Source organism: Pseudorca crassidens, chromosome 16 (genome assembly GCF_039906515.1).
Source record: "Pseudorca crassidens isolate mPseCra1 chromosome 16, mPseCra1.hap1, whole genome shotgun sequence".
Lineage (NCBI taxonomy): Eukaryota > Metazoa > Chordata > Mammalia > Artiodactyla > Delphinidae > Pseudorca > Pseudorca crassidens.
In genome coordinates, this window is record NC_090311.1 from 10,137,816 (window position 1) to 10,156,609 (window position 18,794).

General features: G+C 48.4%; 1 protein-coding gene across 14 annotated transcripts in view; it reads left to right on the plus strand.

The window, feature by feature from the left end:
- Positions 1-18,794, plus strand: part of FGFR2 (fibroblast growth factor receptor 2) — a 103,902-nt gene that overhangs the window by 60,120 nt on the left and 24,988 nt on the right. For 4 of the 14 annotated variants that reach the window (XM_067709203.1, XM_067709209.1, XM_067709213.1 and 1 more), the window contains 3 exons: positions 6,541-6,731; positions 8,076-8,223; positions 11,663-11,865. In XM_067709203.1, coding sequence (XP_067565304.1) covers positions 6,541-6,731; positions 8,076-8,223; positions 11,663-11,865 — 542 coding nt within the window. Of the gene's footprint in view, positions 1-6,540; positions 6,732-8,075; positions 8,224-9,455; positions 9,601-11,662; positions 11,866-18,794 lie in introns of all 14 variants that reach the window. The other 10 variants (XM_067709204.1, XM_067709210.1, XM_067709214.1 and 7 more) reach the window with 3 other exon arrangements.

The following is an 18,794-nucleotide window of genomic DNA, read 5'->3' on the forward strand; positions in this document are numbered from 1 at the left end:
CGACATTTTCATCCTAAACAGCTTCATTCTGATCGCTGCTGTCTTTGGGACTCCTCCATGGTTTGGTTTTTAGCTTCTTTGCAGATCATTTGAGAAAAGATATTCTAAATCAGAGTTCTGCCTGTGTAACAAGAGGGTATGTTTAATTCCTGGACTTTTTTTTTTTCTCTCTTCTTTTTTTATTGTTTCTAGCATACTCTTCCCATGAAGGGAACCCAGCTCTGCACACAACAGCTGATAATCTTGCATTCCTGAAAGATGTTGCACCCGCTATGGCAAGTGGCGGGGTGCTGAGGCTCCGTGATGGAGCTCCCCAGCGTGACTGCTCTCAGCTGTGTTTACCCCAGCTCCTCAGGAGGGAGCCTGGGGAGACTGATGTCTGAGTTTCGCATCAGCGTGAAAACCAAGCACAATACGGGGTGGTGGTGGGGGACCTTGTGCAGAGTCTTTGCGTCAGAAGAGAGAAAAGCCTTCATTTAGTCAATGGGACAAGATAAACATGCTAAACTAATTGAGAAGGCAGCTTTTCCGTGATCCTAGGACTATATCTTACTCTGTGATATTGTCACCTTTGCCATGTCTCTCTCTCTCTTTTCTTTTTCAGTTGTGGTAAAATACACATAACATAAAATGTACCATTTTAACCACGTGTAAGTGCGCAGTTCAGGGGCGTTAAGTACAATTGCTGTGTAACCATCACCGCTCTCGCTCCCAGAACTTCTTCATCATCCCAAAGCTATGCGTCCTTTTAACAAAAAGAAGGGCATTTTTGAACCTAAAATTGGCATACCTTTGTGGCTGCCAAAGAGTCTTCAGTTCCAGTTTAACTTTTCGAAGGCACAGAGATCAGGGTATCGTAAACATTTGGGGTGTAAATAGCACACGGCCCTGCTCCTGTAATTTGCCCAAGAAGACCTAAATTGACACCCAGCTGGTAGAAGCCACTCAACTCCCAGCCAAATAATACCGTCTATGACATTAATTAAGGAAGGCACTGCGCCTCCGCCTGCTTTGGGCTTCCCAGGCCCTCCGGCCTCAGCCAGCACTTCACCCTGCGTCTCCACCTCATCGAGCAAACACAAAGGAATTAGTGGTGTTTTGCTTCTAGCATTTCACATGGTGCAGCCTCCATAAGTCACTGAGGAACCTCAGTGCCGGAGGGAGAACACTTTGGCTTTTCCCAAACCAGCTTTTGCTCCCCAGACTTTGCTCTCTCCGCCGAGAAACATGTATGTTTTAGAGGAAGATGGATCCCCAGCCCAGTTCCTCAAGACCTTCCAGAGTCAGATGTCCAAGCAGGAGGAAAACGAGGCGACGTGCAGGTTGGAGAAAGAGCGGCAAACCAGTCACTTTCTACCAAAATGCATTTCCCGCCCCCCCGCTTTGTTTTTTTAAAGTAATTCCAGGTACCCAGCATCCCTAGCCTGTTGTAGAAGGTGACAAGCAAAATACTGGTTACGCATACCTTGATTCTTTCTGAGAAAGAAAGAAATGTGTACTCCTCCCGTGGCGCACCTTCTCATCCTATATCCTAACTGTCCCTTTTCCTCCAGATCACTTTTGGTTCTGACCTTCTTTTGTGCCAGTCTCTAGAGGCTGGAGGAAGCTTAGGGAAAACAAAACTCAGAACCCAGCTAGATGTAGCCTGTCTGGTTTGAGGGCATTTGGCACAGTCTTGACAAGACAATGAACTCATTCTACTAATTGTAATTAGCATGAGGGCTTTAGCAGGTTTTTGGGCTCCTCAAACTTCAGAGGCCTTTGATCGGCTCCCCTAATAACCATGCCTCATGCTAACTGGTTTAGTGCGGTTTTTTTATGCAACAAAAGCCACCACCGCCTCCTCTTGAGAAAAAAGGGAGGCTGGGCTTTAGAAACAAGAATTCTCAGTTGTTTTCACTTGTTCTCTAAATCGCAGAATGTTCTTTCCTTATTCAGCCCCTTGGAGTTGCTAAGAAACTGCCGTTTTAGAGGAAAGGTAATTAAATTTTGATTTTAATTTAAAGACAGGGAAGGCAGGGTTCTTCACGTTCCTTAAATGAAGGGGCGCCCCGAGAGGAGACTTTCTGTTTCCAGATCAGTCCTGGGCAAGCGGTGTGATTGGAGTCTTTTGGTGTTTTGCTGCCAGAGAGCGGGGTTTTGAAATGGTTCTTTGCTGCAAGCGCTGCTGAACTTTGGGGAGGGATGCTTACAAGACCAGTGTGTGCTGGGAAACCAGTGACTCCGGGCTTGATTAATTTATAGGGTGTGATTTAAGAAGCTGGTTCTCCTTCTGATCCCCGGGATGCGTATTTACTGAGTCCGTACAGGAGGCCCCTCTGCCCGGTGGACATTTTTTATGGCCTTTGCTATGTCAGAGCAAAAGTTGTAGATCTCTTATGAGCAAACGTATTATTATGTCCAGGAGAGGATGGGCATGTTATAAAGTTTCAAATGGTCAATTAACAAAGATTTATTCTTTGTCACTCAGGTATTTTCTCTCTCTTTCTCAATAATTAGCCCTTGGAATGAAGCAGGCTGTGTTCTTCCTGCTTTCCTGGTCGTAGCTTCAGAGCAGGATTTTGAGACAGGCCGTCCGACGTTTAGACTCTTAGCAGCTGGGCCTTCGGGTTCGGTAAAGTGGACTCATTTGGAGCACTTGACAAAAGGGAGTGAGGGAGAATGCGGGGGAGAGAATGTGTTTTTAAAGCACTCTGGGCTGTGTTTACTACACATATATTTGGTAGAACCTCATTCCAGCAGGGCAGCCAACTGTCCATTGGCTGCAGCCCCGCCCTTTGGACTGCCTTCCATTCTGTCTTAATTTGGAGCTCACGCAGGGACCTTAGAATCTCTATTGTTAAGAGTTCTCATCCTCTTTTGGGCCCATGAACTGGCCCCTGCGACCTGCTGAACCCAGAATATGTATTTTTAAACATTTCAGTAAAAACACAGGTGAGGTGCTCATCAGCTTTTCTGTATATGTATTTCACTCCCCCGGTAAAGAGAAAAATCTATTTGCTATAATATCTGAGAGTTGAACATGCTGTAAGAGACCCTTGCCTAAAACGAAATCCTTCCTGGCAGAGAAGATGTGACTTTCGTTATCGCAGAAGGACAAGAGATGGGCCAGCTCTGGGTTTTATTCTCTCATCCAGAGATGATCCACTCAGTAATTCTTCTTTTTCTATCAGCTTGCTGCCCAAAAGAGTTGCAGACCCAAGGGCTTTGGTGTGGCCCAGAGCCGAGGAGCACACATTCGCTGTTGGAGGGTCTTCGTGCCCACCGTCACTGCCCTGTCCCCGGGGTGCTTCCCAAGTGCCCGCTGGGCCGGGCCTCGGAGGGGCTGCCCGCTTCCTGGGGGCTGCCACCCAGCCTGTCCTCCTAGCTGCCATCTGCACCCTGCTTTCACCCCAGCTTTTCGGAAGTTAGAACGGGAGTCCAATCGCTGTCATCCCCTCACTAATGATTCCTGTTCTTAAGGGTCTGATGGACACAAGGAAGAGTGATCACTGAAGGATCTGGGAAAGGGGAATGCCGTGCTCGGCAGATGCTGGCACCCAGGGACCTTTTCCAAGATGTTTCAGGCCTCATTCTCCGACTCGTTTAAGGGCAGAGAATAAGGTTGCAAAGAAAATCAAAGCCTGATGTGGAGAAACGAAACATGAGGCCTACTGACTTTTTAAAAACATTTTAAATAACATTCTCTAAGGTTTCATTTTATACTGAAGGCAGCTGTAATAAGTTTTGGAAGGCGGTGTAAGGTTTCGGTTACAGAGCGATCCAGCTTGCAGTTTTTGTACCCAAAGTGAGAAAGGGCTGAGGGGGAGTTGGGGTGGCTAAGAGGTTATTTTGAATAAGGTGAGAAAACTTGAAAGGATGAATTCAAGACTATAAGCGGTAACATTTGGTACGCTGTAATTTGCAAATGCAATAACATGAAACCATTGCAAAGGTGGTGGGTTTTTTTTTTTTTTTTTTTTTGGTGAACATAGTCCGGATAGCAATGGAATAACTTAATAACCAGAGCACAGCAGCATGCTGACCACAAGTAAAGCAAGACTGCAGCTCCGTCGTGGGCCCTGCCAGTGTTGCCCCAGTGACGACGTTCTCCGCTGAAGGCTGGCGCAGGCTGGAGCTGTCGTGCCGTATGAAAGACCTCATTGTTCATGGGCATCGTTATTTGGTATTACATGCACAGTGTTTGCTTGTGAAACGATTTATGAGAAACAAGCATGTTTAAGAAAGAGGACTTGGTTTGAAATTCAGTTGATCTGGCTTATGACATTTAAGATTTTATAGTACCTTTGTTTCTGAGAATAAATATTTAGGTTCACTGTAAATATTTATCTCTGAACATGCAAACACATGCACGCAAAACTGGAAAACTGAGCCAGAGAATGAACCGATACCTGACATTCATTTCTCTGTGGAAAGGCATAAACTACCTCAATATTTGATAGGTGCAAAGGTGCCTGTTTTGTGAACTTGGCTGGCCGTGTCCAGCCCGGAGGGCAGTGCACCTTGGGCTTAAATCTCTTGGGAGGAGGCCTGGTGGGGAGAGTGTGTGTGGACTTAATTCTGTTCTTCTCACGTGGATGGGGCGAGCCGGGGGTGAACCAGAGCTCTGTCCCTGCCAGCTGCTGGCGGGTCCCTGTAGCATCCAGCTGGCCGCCCGGCTGGACCAGGAGACTCGCAGTGGCCCATCGCTAGGATGGTGTCTCAGGCAAGCAGTGAGTGTTTCTAGTGATGCTTGAAAGGATCCCGGCTTTGACATTTTCTGCCCACAGAAACTAGGAGACTTGACTTCTGGGCTCTTTGCTTAGCCTGTGCGGGTGATACTGTGAAAAATGAATGACTTCTTTGGGGATCTGAAATCTTTATCTTTTTAATGTAAAAATATAGGTGTCTGTGAAGTGATGGGAGATTCTGGAATGAAATGTGCTCAGAGTAATTGCCAGCACTTTTTCTTTTTTCGATTTTCCCTCCCTCCCTCCCTCCCTCCCCCCTCCCTCCCTCCCTCCCCCTCCCTCCCTCCCTCCCCCTCCCTCCCCCCTCCCTCCCTCCCTCCCCCCTCCCCCTCCCTCCCTCCCTCCCTCCCTCCCCCTCCCCTCTCCCCTCCCCCTCCCCCTCCCTCCCTCCCTTCCTTCCTTTTTTTTTTTTTTTTAAAGTTTTTACAACCAGCAACAGGCTTATTGCAGTAAAATCAATTTGCGCATGGTCTGGCTCTTGTCCAACACATTCCACTAAATGACATTTTAATCTGAAAGCCCAGATATAGAAAGGCTTAGGTAGCCATCGTGCTGATGGGCTGTTTCCCGCCCAGTGCGCGGGGATACTTAGGTGCAGCATAGAGACATCCTTGCTGTATTGGGCCTGTTGGCCTGTCCTCATTTTCCTTGGTGGTGTTTTAGGCTGGAGGGTGAAGGCAATGGTACCCACAGTGCGGAGAGGGAAGTGGGCGGTGGCCCGTGCATACAGGTAGGTGGGGATGGGGTGATATTTGTGAATGGACGGATGATTGGGTGTGTGACTCTTGACCGAGCTGCTGTGTAGGAAGGTTCCAGTCCAGTTGTGATTCTGGTGCCTCTGTGGACAGGATCACACACAGGCTGGTCTGTTACCTGATTCTTGAGGAGCCTGGTGTGTGTTTGCTCCTGTACCTTGGTGTGGGTGCCTCTCCAGGGTTTCTGCAGAGACCGCTTCTGAACCGGAGAGTTTCCCTAGAGACTGAGGCAGATGAGGGAGGGTGGGAAGTCATTGCTGGCTTCTTCTCTATGGGGCCTCCTTTAAGACAGCCTGAGACATGGCCAGGGTTTGGGAACCGGTGTCGCTTTTTGTTCTTTCGGTGCCACGTCTGAATAAGCTGAGGAATGTCTGTCTGTGCATCTAGCATGGGACGCACAGTGACACTTAACTACTTATGGAGGAGGTGAATGGGGGCATGGGACAAAGAATGACCGAATGGAGTGAATGCCACAGCAAAGAAACGAAACCATTTGTTCATAGCTTTGGGCCTTAGCTTTTAGTTTATTTTCTTTTTGAAACAATGGATGGGAGTCTTCTCAGAGCATCTTAGAAATGCACGGGGAGACACTGCCTATAGGCACCATTTTGGAATTCAGGGCGACCTTAAAGTTAGTCTTGTCGCTTCCCTGGGATTTGGTAAGCTGACGACCAAGGTGAGCTTCTGATGGTGTCCCCAGTGGGATGAGAGAAGAGGCGCTCTTTCCCCGCCATTTGTCTTTTAGATTGTCAGAATAAAATCTCATCCCTTGTTCGTCAGGTGGCCACGGACGTCCAGTGACTCATGATGTAGTAAGTTCTTCTCTCAGTTTTCTAAATAAGTACTCCTTTCACAAGGGTCGCGCTCCAGCCGTCTCCTTTGAAGTCGTTTTTGTTCTGTGTCGGGCTGTGGTGTTATTTCAAAGGAGTCAGCCAGCAGGCTCGAGGCCTTTTTGGCTTGAGTTCACGGTCAGCCTTCTGGACAACACAACTTATTTGTTCGTCTCTCCCCCCCCGTCCTGGCCCTGCTCCCCCTTCCACCCCTCTCTCCCCCAGAGCGATCGCCACACCGGCCCATCCTCCAGGCCGGACTACCAGCAAACGCCTCCGCCGTGGTCGGAGGCGACGTGGAGTTTGTCTGCAAAGTGTACAGCGACGCCCAGCCCCACATCCAGTGGATCAAACACGTGGAGAAGAATGGCAGTAAATACGGGCCCGATGGGCTGCCCTACCTCAAGGTTCTGAAGGTGAGCACGTTCTGAATCCAAAGACGCCCACGGCCGGGGTCTCCCTGATGGGTTTGGCCACAGGTTCTTTGGCTTCCCGTTGGATTTGAGAGAAGAGGACTCTCTTACGTGTTCAGCACAGCATGTGTTTAAGAATTAGCAGATCCTTAGGCTTGCTGATAACGCCTCAGAAGGGAGCCAGGGGGTAGCGGGAGGACTGCCAAAGCTGGAGTCAGAATAGTTGAGCTCTTTATCGGCCCTGAGGTCTTAGATGGGACATTTAGGCTTAGCTGCACATCTATAGAAGTGGTAATATCTCCCCTACAGGGCGTTACGCGGAGTTAATGGGATGAAGTAGCTGGAAAGAGCTTTGTAAACTCAAGGCGTTGTACCAACGTTTATTGTTACACTGATGTTGTCTTCTCTTAATATCCCTTAATACTACGTTAGGATCACATTTTAGTAGCCACCTTTTAGAAACAATTTAGATTTTCCTTTTAAGAGAGACCCCTTAACCTTTGAAATTCATTCACAAGTGGTTTAGTGATAAGCTTGAGAAGGTATTCCTGCACTCATGTAATGCTGAACAAGGAAACTTTCTTTCCCCTTGTAGTCCTTATTTGGTTCCTTGCAAGACCTTGTTTTAATAGCACCAGCCTCTTTATTTCGTAGATCTGTCTTGCTCTTCAGGATGGTGATAGCAAGCAGCAGTTAAGTCTGTACAGATGCTCTGAGTGCACTGCCTGCCACGTCTCCCACGTTGAGCTGCTCATAGAGAATGTCCTTTAAAAGAACAGTCTCCCAGGGCTTCCCTGGTGGCGCAGTGGTTGAGAGTCCACCTGCCGATGCAGGGGACACGGGTTCGTGCCCCGGTCCGGGAAGATCCCACATGCCGCGGAGCAGCTGGGCCCATGAGCCATGGCCTCTGAGCCTGCGCATCCGGAGCCTGTGCTCCGCAACAGGAGAGGCCACGGCAGTGAGAGCCCCGCGTACCCCCCCCCCCCAAAAAAAAGAACAGTCTTCTAGTAGGACCATAGGAAGCTCAACTCAGAACATTAAACCAGTGAAGTGTTCTCTCCAGCTGAGAACACCAAGGATCCAAAAAGCTGGAAAGAGATGACCAGCCTGGGGAGCTGTGGACCCGTTCTGCAAGGGGATTGATCACACCCTTCCTCCCCTCTCCACTGGGTCACTTCTGCTGTCCACTAGTTGACTTGTTTTCTTCCTTCTAAACCCACAGCCCCTTGATGTTGCTGTTTAGATGAGATGGAGGTTGTTTTTCTGTGGTGTGTTGGTGGTGGGCCCCTAGGTAGTGTGAAGTCCTTCCTGGCTGGCCATTATATTGTTCTCCTATGTCTGTTCCAGCACTCGGGGATAAATAGTTCCAATGCAGAAGTGCTGGCTCTGTTCAATGTGACTGAGGCGGATGCTGGGGAGTATATTTGTAAGGTCTCCAATTATATAGGGCAGGCCAACCAGTCTGCCTGGCTCACTGTCCTGCCAAAACAGCAAGGTAACAACGTTTTGTTTTTGTTTTTGTTTTTGTTTTAAAGAAGGCTGGATATAGAAGCTGAAAAGACTTGGTGCTTTGGGAGACTGCAGGCAGCTTATAGGATAACTCTGTGGTCTTGGTATATTCATCATAATCTTTCTTTGGTGATGCAGCTGGTATGATACCAGCAGCCATGGAAAAATGCCCACAATATTCAAAGTGCTTGCTCTAACTTCTTCTAAAGATTACCTTCCACCCCCACCCAGTTTTTAAGTTGTCCCTTCTGGTTTATCTCGTTCAGGCTGCACGTCTCCCATCATTACTGCACACCAGCACCATTGTAAGCGCACACCGGCATGCCTACTGAATCTGTGGCATTTGCATAGTAGCAGAATTCATACCTCCTCTGCCCCGCAGTTGGAAAGAAATACTGGCATGATATAACCGGTTCAACAGAGCATCATTTTCTTGATTGTGTAACTGATGCTTAAGGAATGCTGTCCTTGACTTTGTTTTCCCAGTTCAAGGATATTCCATCTGAATGAGTAGCTGCACTGCTGGCCACTGTTGAAGACAGCAGTTTGCCTTTCTCGATTTGTCATGACTCACGTTCAAATGTTTGTATTAAGAAAAGAAAAAACAGAGTCCGGTTTCTTCGCTACCAAGATCGTGCCTTCTTCCATTTTCTTTCAATGCAATGTATGTCAGGATGGTTACGCAGGAGTAAACGTAAGCAGAGCCTGCTGACCAGCACAAACTCCCTTCACCCTGGTGGTTCCCACAGGCCTGGAAGGAGGTGCCAGGTGTCCACTTGGGCTTATCTGTGGTGTGCGGTCTTACGACACGACAGTTGAGGCAGAACCATCCTTTTTTCGAGGTGGGAGTCTGCAGCCAACAGGACCAGAACCCAACTTGGACTTTTGGGGGCCATACTTTTGGACAATCACCCCTATATCCAAAGCAAAGCAAAGGCCAAGAGAATGGATCTCTGTGGGTTGATTTTTCCATGCCTCTGATTGCATGCATGTATGTCTAGGTGGTGAAGCCAGTGTGGTGACGGGCCTGTGGAGGTGAGCTGCTCCGTGTCGCTCAGTCTCTCTTGGTTGTGGGCTTTGTGGATGGGCTGCAAATCGGAATCTTCCGGTGGCCGGTACCCTCCGGAGCCCCCGGCGCGACGCCTCATGGTTCCATGGCCCCCTCCACAATCATTCCTGTGTCGTCTAGCCTTTTCTCTTGCTTTCCTTGTTTTCTAGGCCGCCGGTGTTAATACCACGGACAAAGAAATTGAGGTTCTCTATATTCGGAATGTAACTTTTGAGGATGCTGGGGAATATACGTGCTTGGCGGGTAATTCTATTGGGATATCCTTTCACTCTGCATGGTTGACAGTTCTGCCAGGTATATACTGCTCTTTCTCTCCATGGTTTTTTCCCTCTTCTGGGTTGATTGCTATAAAATTAACACAGCTTCTGTTCTCAGAAATGGCCCCTTTTCCCCTTTGCATAAAGAGTTTTTTAAATGTTTAAAAATTATCCCCCAGGGATAAGAAAGTTGCCTTGGAAATTCACTCACAATGAGATCCCACCCTCACATTTATGATCAAGTGAAATTTCACCCTTCAAACCCGAAGGGATCTTATATTTTTAGTGAGTCAGTGGGTCAATGTATAGATTTACCCATCCCCCTTTCTTTTAAGGAAGAAGTTGAAATTACTTTATAAAATCCAAAGTAATTTTTTCTCGTGTCAAATTCCATTTTGCTAAAATCCCATAAGTACTTTTATTACTTTTGTTCTGCTTTCTATTTTTAACAAGATGTAAATAGATGGGTGTGTGTTGAGGTGGCCGGGGAGAAGCACCCCCGTGCGTAGGGCGTACAGAAGCAGTGTGTTACCTACCTTGGGGATCGGTGGCTTGCTGCATGGTGGAATGCAACGGACTCTCAGTTTGCTTTTACTGCAAAGCATGCTCTTGCCATCTTGGGTTTGATGTTATTTCTACCCTACAGAGAAATCAACATCGCTGAAGCCCTGTTGCCTAAACATTGCTGCTGTCTGAATCTTTAACCGATATCTCTATCCTAGTCAAGCTTTTTTGATAATTACTGTCTCCTTAATGCATCTGTCTCTTCGTCATTTCCTTTGTGAAACTGCATAGACTATGGTTTGCTAGCTCATAATGTGCTACTCCAGTTATTAATTCCTTATTTTTAAAGTGTGGTGCCTACCTGCATGCTTATTTTATATCCAGTAAAAATAAATGGAGCATTTCATTTTGTGCTGTGCTGCTAAGAGTTTTGACTATCTTGCAAATAGTTTTCTGTTTCAAATGTATAAGCTTTAAATAATGCCATTGCATTCGTGTTTCCTTTTGTTGTGAATCTGCTCTGTGAACATTTGCTCTGAGACAATGAGATGCCTCTTGTATTGAGCTTGCTTTTACTCGCAGTACTGCATTCTGCAAGTGCCTGATCGGCACTTCGTAACCAATTTGCCTGACAGCACAAGCACATTAACTAAGAATGCAGTTTGAGAAAAACACTACTTGGAAATACACTGCTTGTCGATTGACCGTTAAGCACTAAGGAGGAAGCAGACATTATTGGAACTTGGTATAAGAATGTGCTAACTTAAGTCATGATATGTATCCTCACATGCGACATTATCTCTATTTTCCCTTGAAGGGAAAAGTTGCAGTGACATCAGTATAACAAGATACACAAAAATTTAAATGGTTATTGATGAAGGAATGTTACAAGCTTTTTATCGTATGGACGTAATGATTCTATATTATAAGCAATTCAGTCTTTATATTAAATGCATTTGTTTGTTTAGTTGAATAACCTACTGGACTATATAAAGAAATTTGAACCTTTTCCAGTCCGGCCTACTAGATGAATATTTATCTCATGTCCTATGGAACTGTGTTCATCTGGGTCAATGACTTTGTCGCATCTTCCTTTGGAAGAGCTTTACCCAAATAAGACTGAGGCCATTCCTTTAGAAATAAAAGTGGGCATCGTTCCTATTTAAGAATCTTTAAATGGTTTGCCTCAGAGACCATCAAGGAAGACGACTATCCTTTTGTTGAGGTTGTGGTTGGCTGCTTTACTCTGCCCAAATGCCTAACAGACTGTGACCTCGTAACCTGCCCCTTGTAACTTGGTGGCAGTCAATCCACCACAATCGCAAGATTGTAGAGGCCCGTTGAGGATAGAGATAGTGACCACCCGGGCCCCGGTGGTCAAGTGAGGAGCCCTTGGCTATTCACCTTCGTTTGGAAGAGGTGCACGGCTGGCCCGGAGCCCATGCCCTCGTGCAGCACTGAGTTATCGGGAAGCCCGTCTTGCCTTGGGAACGGTCGTCGCCTTTTGATTCCTGTAGTTCTGCCAGGATGCATCCGTCCAGTGTCCTAACTCTGTGGCCTGCTTATCTGTTCCTCTCGTGTGATCTGCAATCTAGCTCCAGTAAGAGAAAAGGAGATCACAGCTTCCCCAGAGTATCTGGAGATAGCCATTTACTGCATAGGGGTCTTCTTGATCGCCTGTATGGTGGTGGGGGTCATCGTGTGCCGGATGAAGAACACGACCAAGAAGCCGGACTTCAGCAGCCAGCCGGCTGTGCACAAGCTGACCAAGCGCATCCCTCTGAGGAGACAGGTAACAGAAAGTAGATAAAGAGTTTGAAGAACCTTACCCCTCCCCCACACCCAGCCAGCTCTTGGGTCTCCTCCTCTGCCTCATGCCATCTTCTACTTCTGGGAGTGTCCCTGTGCCAGTGGTTCCCGTGGGCCTCCCAGTGGCCATCTGATGAGTGTCTGGAGCTTGGAGGGTCAAGTCCTGGTGCATCAGTGGGGTCCACCGAGTCTAGTTCTAAGGGCAGGAAAGCCCAATGGTGCAAGACTCTGAGCTCCTCCGCATGACTGGAAATAACCCAGGAGGCAGTGCCCTGGTGCGTTCGGTGGGACTCCAGTGCAGTGGTCTCTTCAGAGCGTAAGCCCCTTTTGTTCCTGTGATCTAACGCTGTTTTTAGAGACAGGCTCATGCCACTAGTTGGAAAGCAAGGGACTCTAGTTCTCTTAGACTTATGTTTTCTTAAGTCAAGTTCAGAAATCTGTCCCTGGAGGTGACTGAACTACTGCCCCATGAGGAGGTGACTGAACTACTGCCCCATGAGCTCTGTCTTAACTGAACTTTGGCGCCACCTCTTTGATTCTTAAAATAGAATCGTATGCCTGTAGTGTATTGTTTGCACTAACGTTGTGACTGTGGATTCGGTGGCAGAATGATTTTTTTTTTTTTTTTTTTTTTGCGGTACGCGGGCCTCTCACTGCTGTGGCCTCTCCCGTTGCGGAGCACAGGCTCCGGACGCGCAGGCTCAGCGGCCATGGCTCACGGGCCCAGCCGCTCCGCGGCATGTGGGATCCTCCCGGACCGGGGCACGAACCCGCGTCCCCTGCATCGGCAGGCGGACTCTCAACCAGTGCGTCACCAGGGAAGCCCCCAGAATGATTTTTATAATGAATAGGGAACAGATTGTTGTTAGCCCCGCACTTGGTCTTTGGTGGTTACTTTTTCCTTGTGTGTTCCTCCTGATTGGTTTACTCTTGCTTTGGGCAGACAGGGCAAGGTGCAGCCTACACCTCTGCTTTCAGCCGAAACCCTGCAGAGCTGACAGAGCAGGCAGTGCTCTGATTCTCTCTCATGCTCACGAAGATGGAAAGGGGAAACGGGTGTGAAGGCAGTGTTTCCAGAAGTACTTGGAACTTGGTTCCGATAAAGTCATGTTTTTTGAAACAGCAAAGAGGATGGCTACCTCATGGGCCCTAACTCAGTGTGTACTTCAGTTGAATTTACAGGGCGCTTGTTAAAACTGTAGACTCCTTGGTCTCAGCCCCCGAGATTCTGGTTGAGTAGGTCTTGGATAGGACCAGGAACCTGCATTTCAAGCAAGTCCTCCAGTGATTCTGAAATGCACTCTGAGCAACTCTGGGTTAATCCCAGCCCTGTCCCTCCTGGGACTTCAGGTGGCGATGACATCTTCTGGACAAGGCCCTGGCAAGGATCAGGGACCATTCGGTCAGCAGCGGTTTTTTTAGCACAGATCCGGCTGTTCTCAGCCCACCTCCGAACTCCAGGCTGAACGGGTCCTTGCTGACTTCTTTGAAGCCACGTTTCAAGCAGGTCTTTCTAAATGGAGACTGAGGGTAGCATCTGGAGTATGTGTCATGTGCAGGCAAGTGCTCAAATGGGGTTAAGAGTTGGGGGGGAGAAGGGTGCCCATCGGTCCCCCTGCCTCCAAGAATGCTGTTGTTATTAAAGGTACCACTGTCATTCTTGGGGCCAGGGCAGCGATGATGAGACCACTTGCCTGATTCTGGGAGAGTCCAGTCCTAAGGTGACTCTTACAAGCTGGTACCCTTGGTGACCTTCAGGTGATGTGGCCACCCCTCCCCAACCCTTGCTCCTTACCAGTTACCTCTGGGCCATCCTTACAGCCACCATCCTGAGAGCCTGGCTCCAGGGAGCTGAAAGAGGGAGTGGTGTTCCCACCTCTATTATTATTTTTTTTCCTAATAGGGAAAAATGCTGCCTTCTAGAGGAAACCTGTAATTTGGTGTAGCTAGACCATTGTCCTGTAATTATTTCATCATCTTTTTTCTGCAGCTGTTTACAATGCGCTTCTCTTTATTTAATATAAACGAGGCAGATGCCTTTAGAATCCCCTCGACTCAACTCTGTTCATTGTGTTTTTATTTCTCTCTGGCTGACTGGCCTTTCTTCATTGTCATCTCCACCTAAGTTGGCCATTTCTCCTCTGCCCCCCTGTGTAACTAAAGGGAACATCCGAACTCTTCCTCCTTTTTTATCCCTCCCTCCTTCCTTCCTTCCTTCATAATTTTCTGAGTGCTTAGTCTAACCCAGGTTCCATATAAGACGTGGCCCGTCGCCTGCGCCAGTGGCTCCAAGGTCATTTGGGGGCCTTCATTTGAGATGCAATTGCCTTGTGTTTCAGTAAGGTCGAGTACTGTAAGAGAAGCAGAGCAAAGTGGGCAAACACAGTTCCCTGGAAAATTAAGTCTCTGGGAGTTTATTTGTGGAAATGTTGACACATCTCAGCTGCTCATGTGGGAGGCACTGATTCTTCCCAAAGAGCGATTCGTCCATAATAAGCACAGCCCCTTTGGTGGAGGAGACGCTTAGCAGGTAGCTGGATAAAAGGGGGTTATTGGACTGTAGCTGGAATGAAGAGCCCCGGAAAGGCTGGCAGATATGTTGATGACGGAGTGCATACCACAGGGATGCCACGCATGCCTTTACCTGGCGACAGGTGAGCCTGTAATCAGATGTCTTAGGGGCTGGGTTTTTCCTAGGCATTTGCTAGGCGCCTGTCATGCTGCATGTGCCCGGCCCTCTTTATTACACGGTAGCATTCTGCGTCTTTGTGGTGAGTCCGAATTTCATCTTCTTGGCCCTGACCCTCGCCCCTCCCGCGAGGTGCAGAAACCGCATCTCACTCAATCAATCATTGCTCCCTTTTTAGAACAAGAGAAGGTTAAAGAAAGTTTTTTATCCTACTGTGAATTTTTTTTTTTCATTGACATTTACTAATCTGTACTGGACTTACCAGTGTAAGACAGACATTTGAGTTTATTTGTTTCTGAGACAAAAATACTTTTTCTCCAGTACCTAGGAAGAAATTCCTTGTGATCATTTCCCAGTAACCATGAATTTTTTTGAGACTCTTCATGCGTTTTGATGTTTGGGGAAAGAGAAACAACTTTTAGGTGGGGGGGAGGCGGGTAGCACGGGGCATCTCCTGGTTCCCCTTGACGGGGGTCCTCCCACATTCTGAGCTGGGGCTCAGGCAAGGGGACCAGCAAGAGCCAGTCCAGAGAGGGGCGTCTGCGTGAGCCTGTCAGCCCTTGTACACGTTTCCAGGGCTGCTGGTGGACGGCGTGGCCATTGTGAAGCCTTCCTTGCACATCCGTGAATTACAGAGAGGGCTACCCTTCCCGCGTTTTGCACAGATTGGTTGGGTGGGGGCAGGGAAGGGTGTGAAGGGAATTGAGGACGTCTGTTCAGGAGGCGAGCAGCCTCGCTGCGTTTGTTGCATTGGTTTTTCAGGGAGCACGTCAGCCTCTTTCTCTGGAGCCAGGCACTTCCATAGGGCATGATGGAGATTCATAAACAGATAAACACAGTCCTGGGTGGGGACATACACGTGGGTATAGCTCATGCTGTCTCACCACCACCAGCATCTCAGAAGGGGCTGCAGGTTTGTTTGTTTGTTCTTTTTTCAGACTTCAGTTTCACCCTCTTGGCTGCCAATACAGATAGGTTGAAAGCCAGAGAAAAGTCAGGGGCTGCCAAGGTCATGCTTTGTAACAATGTCTTTGAGGCAGATAGCACGTTCCCAGGGGCGCCATGAACAGGGCAAAGATGGCGTGTGTGATTCAGGAGCCAGTTCTTGGGGCTGGGTATGAATGGCTATGAAACATACCGAACTCCGTGAAGGGCAGTCCCACTTCTAGAAGCTCATTTACGACCTAGCAGCTAAACAGCGTGATCTCGGAACATTCTCTGTATTTTGGTCAATCAAGTGGTCTAATGAAACCTCGCCAGTTCCAGAAAGCATGTGGGTAATTAGATGGTCATGGATGGTTTAACTGGAATTTGCCCTTTTGTGTGGGCGCCTGGCCCTCCCAGCCCCCATTTGGCCATTCTCTCCTCTCTGCTTCCAGAAGACACAACAGTTTGGCTAAGCTCGGGCCTGGGTGCGATCTTCTAGGAAGACCAGCCGGTTGGGGTTTGATAGGTTTACTCTGGAGAGTCCTGGGGGGAGGTCTGGGGAGACGGAGACTTGCTAAGGGAGAAAAGTGCGTGCCAGATCGACTACCCTGCCTCTTTACCTAAAATTTGTTACGGAAGGAAAATAAATCCCGTCCCCGCACCCCTTGGACCTTTATTTCAGCTTGGGCTGGTGAAGGCATTTTGCCTGCCGTCGGGGAGTGATGGGCAGGGCTTATAGCAAACCTGTGTCGACTCCAGGACCTTGTGCTTTGGTCTGGGAATGCGGACCCGTGGACTGAGAGTCAGAGGGTTTCTCTGGCCGGTTGGGGTCCGTTTGTGAGTCCTCAGAATAAGCAGGCGCACGGTTATTCATACCTCCTCCCTGTGGCATCTGTGCCTCTGTCTGCTCTGTTCTCTGTGGGCCCCCCTCTCACTGTTGAATTGAATCTAGTATTAAAAGATAACATAGTTTCTCGGTGGCCCTTTAAAAAGAAAAGAAAAAAGCCCGGCTTCCTTGCTTCATCTCCTTTATGTACTGTGGAAATAGACAAAAAGCACATTTAGTTAAAGGCTTGATTTATGGCATGAGGAATTTATGGTAAAGAGATTCTGGAAAGTGAGGAAGCTGAATGGAGACTGAAAAAACATGCTAAAAACGTGGCTGCCAGGGTTTGGGAGTGGGGAAAAAAGGGCTTGTTTTAGACTGTTCATGTTTATTGTTGTACATAACTAAATGATCTCTATCGATGGACTATTTTAAAATTAGATAAAAAGGAAACCCAGAATTGAAGAAGCATATCTGACAGGGAGGATTATGATTTTGTGCCAAAGAAAAATAGCGATCATCTAACATTGCTGCAGAAGCAGGATTCAGAGGTGGACAGTGGATTTCCTTAAGGAGTGTGGTCCAAAGGAGAGAAGCTCCAGAAACACAGTGTTCCACGGAGGAATTGCCTGCAAGGGGTCAGGCCAGCCCTGCAGACACGTTAGCACGCGGAGGGAAACGGAGTGAAGAGAAAGCCAGTCCTATTTTACAGTCCCAGAGGGGATTTTAAAAGCATAGTAAAAATGCACGGGGGTAAAATGAAGATATACGTCCACAGACAGAGTGATTGAATTCTGTCGTTTCTTACACTTGGGGCATTTTCTTCCCTTTTTTCTCTTTGTGTGTTTTACAAAAGTATTTTCCAGATCTGTACATGGAATCTAAACCTCTGCACTTAATGTGAGCAAAATTTCCATAACTTTAATCATAGTGACAGCAACTAAGTTTGGAAAGGTTTTCCATGTTCAAAGCTCTCACCTTAAAACCTTGTTGGAGACAATCTGTTTGTGGGGGAAGATGTATATGGGTGTGAACTTTCGTCACGGTCTGTGGGCCAAGATTCCTTTGGGTCACAGGTTAGCCGCAGAGCAGTTAACTTCTGACTGGTTGTTTCGTTTTTCTTTCTGAAGCGGCCTCTAAGCCCTGTTTGTCATGAGGACTTTCTTGCTCTCTAGCTTTCCTCTTGCCCTGGGACCGTGCCCTGACTCCTGGGTCCTTAATTTCTGGGGTTTGCTTTTTTGCTCACTGGAGCCCCGGCGCATCCTGGCTGTGAGCAGAGGATCTAGTCTTTCACACCATTAAGGCAAGTCCTGCCCTTAACGCCGCCGGTGGGGTTTCTCTCTCCCCCGTTGCACACCATGTCACAGGAGCTCACACACAGAACAGCCTTGGGCTCCAAGTCCTCGGGCTTCCCCCGGGGAGGGGCCCTCTGAGCTCCCTTGGATCTGAGCAGCAAATGACTCTAAAAAGATGCTAAGAGAAACCCTTGTGGGGTTGGTAGCGAAAGTTGACTGAGCTCCCAGCAAGCACCAGGCCCGGCACCAAACACTTTATGGGTGTGACGTCATTTTACCATCACGGTCATTCTGTGATGTGGGAACTGTTCCGGTCTCCCTTTAACAGGTGAGGAAACCGGAGCCGAGGAGCGTCAAGTGACTTGCCGAAGCTCTCACAGTAACTGTTGGAACAGGGATCCCACAGCCCGCGGTGGTCAGGGTGCCGCCACCGGCTCACGGCCCCACATTATAAACAGTTTGCAGGCGAAGGGCACCAGCTAGGGGTGGCTGCTTGGCTAGGGGAGGTCACTGGGTACCCACACGGGAGGACGCAGAGACGCCCCCGCACCCAGCCTCTAGCCCAGGGAAGGGGCGACAGCAGTGATCTCGTCATTTTAACTCATTTTAGAAGTCAGTGTATTTTAAGCATTTGCCCTGTTTTCCGCCCCCGCCCAGTGCCATGCCTCAGTCCAGATTCTCTTTATTCTTAAAAATATTTTTGTCATTAAAGAAAAGTGCTTTGTTTTCGTAGAATGTAAAAGAGATACATATGCATGGAAATGAAATTCAGATGGTTTAGGAAGTTCTGAAATAAGACATAGTCTACCCCGTCCCTCGGCGTCCTATAATCTCTCTCCCCAAAGGTGACCACGGCTAAGGCTCTTATATGTCCTTCCTGAGGCTTGTTTTCAGTGCCCGTGTCCTCACACCTTGCCATGGGAAGGCTACTCCTCTGCGTTGTGTCCTGAAGCCTCAACCGTGTGTGATGTGCGGGGACGTGGCAGGGAAGGCCAGACGGGCCTCTTCACCCAGAGCTGCACCCCCCATCACCGCCCCAGGGGTTTCTCCCTCACCACGATCCCAGCACACCATGCGTAGCAGTTCTGGCCACCCTGCGGTCCAGCAAGGAGGGCTACGCTGCTGGCCTTGGAGGGGGTGTTCGTCTGTGAAATCTGCCAGCCCTCGTCTGGTTGGGGCTT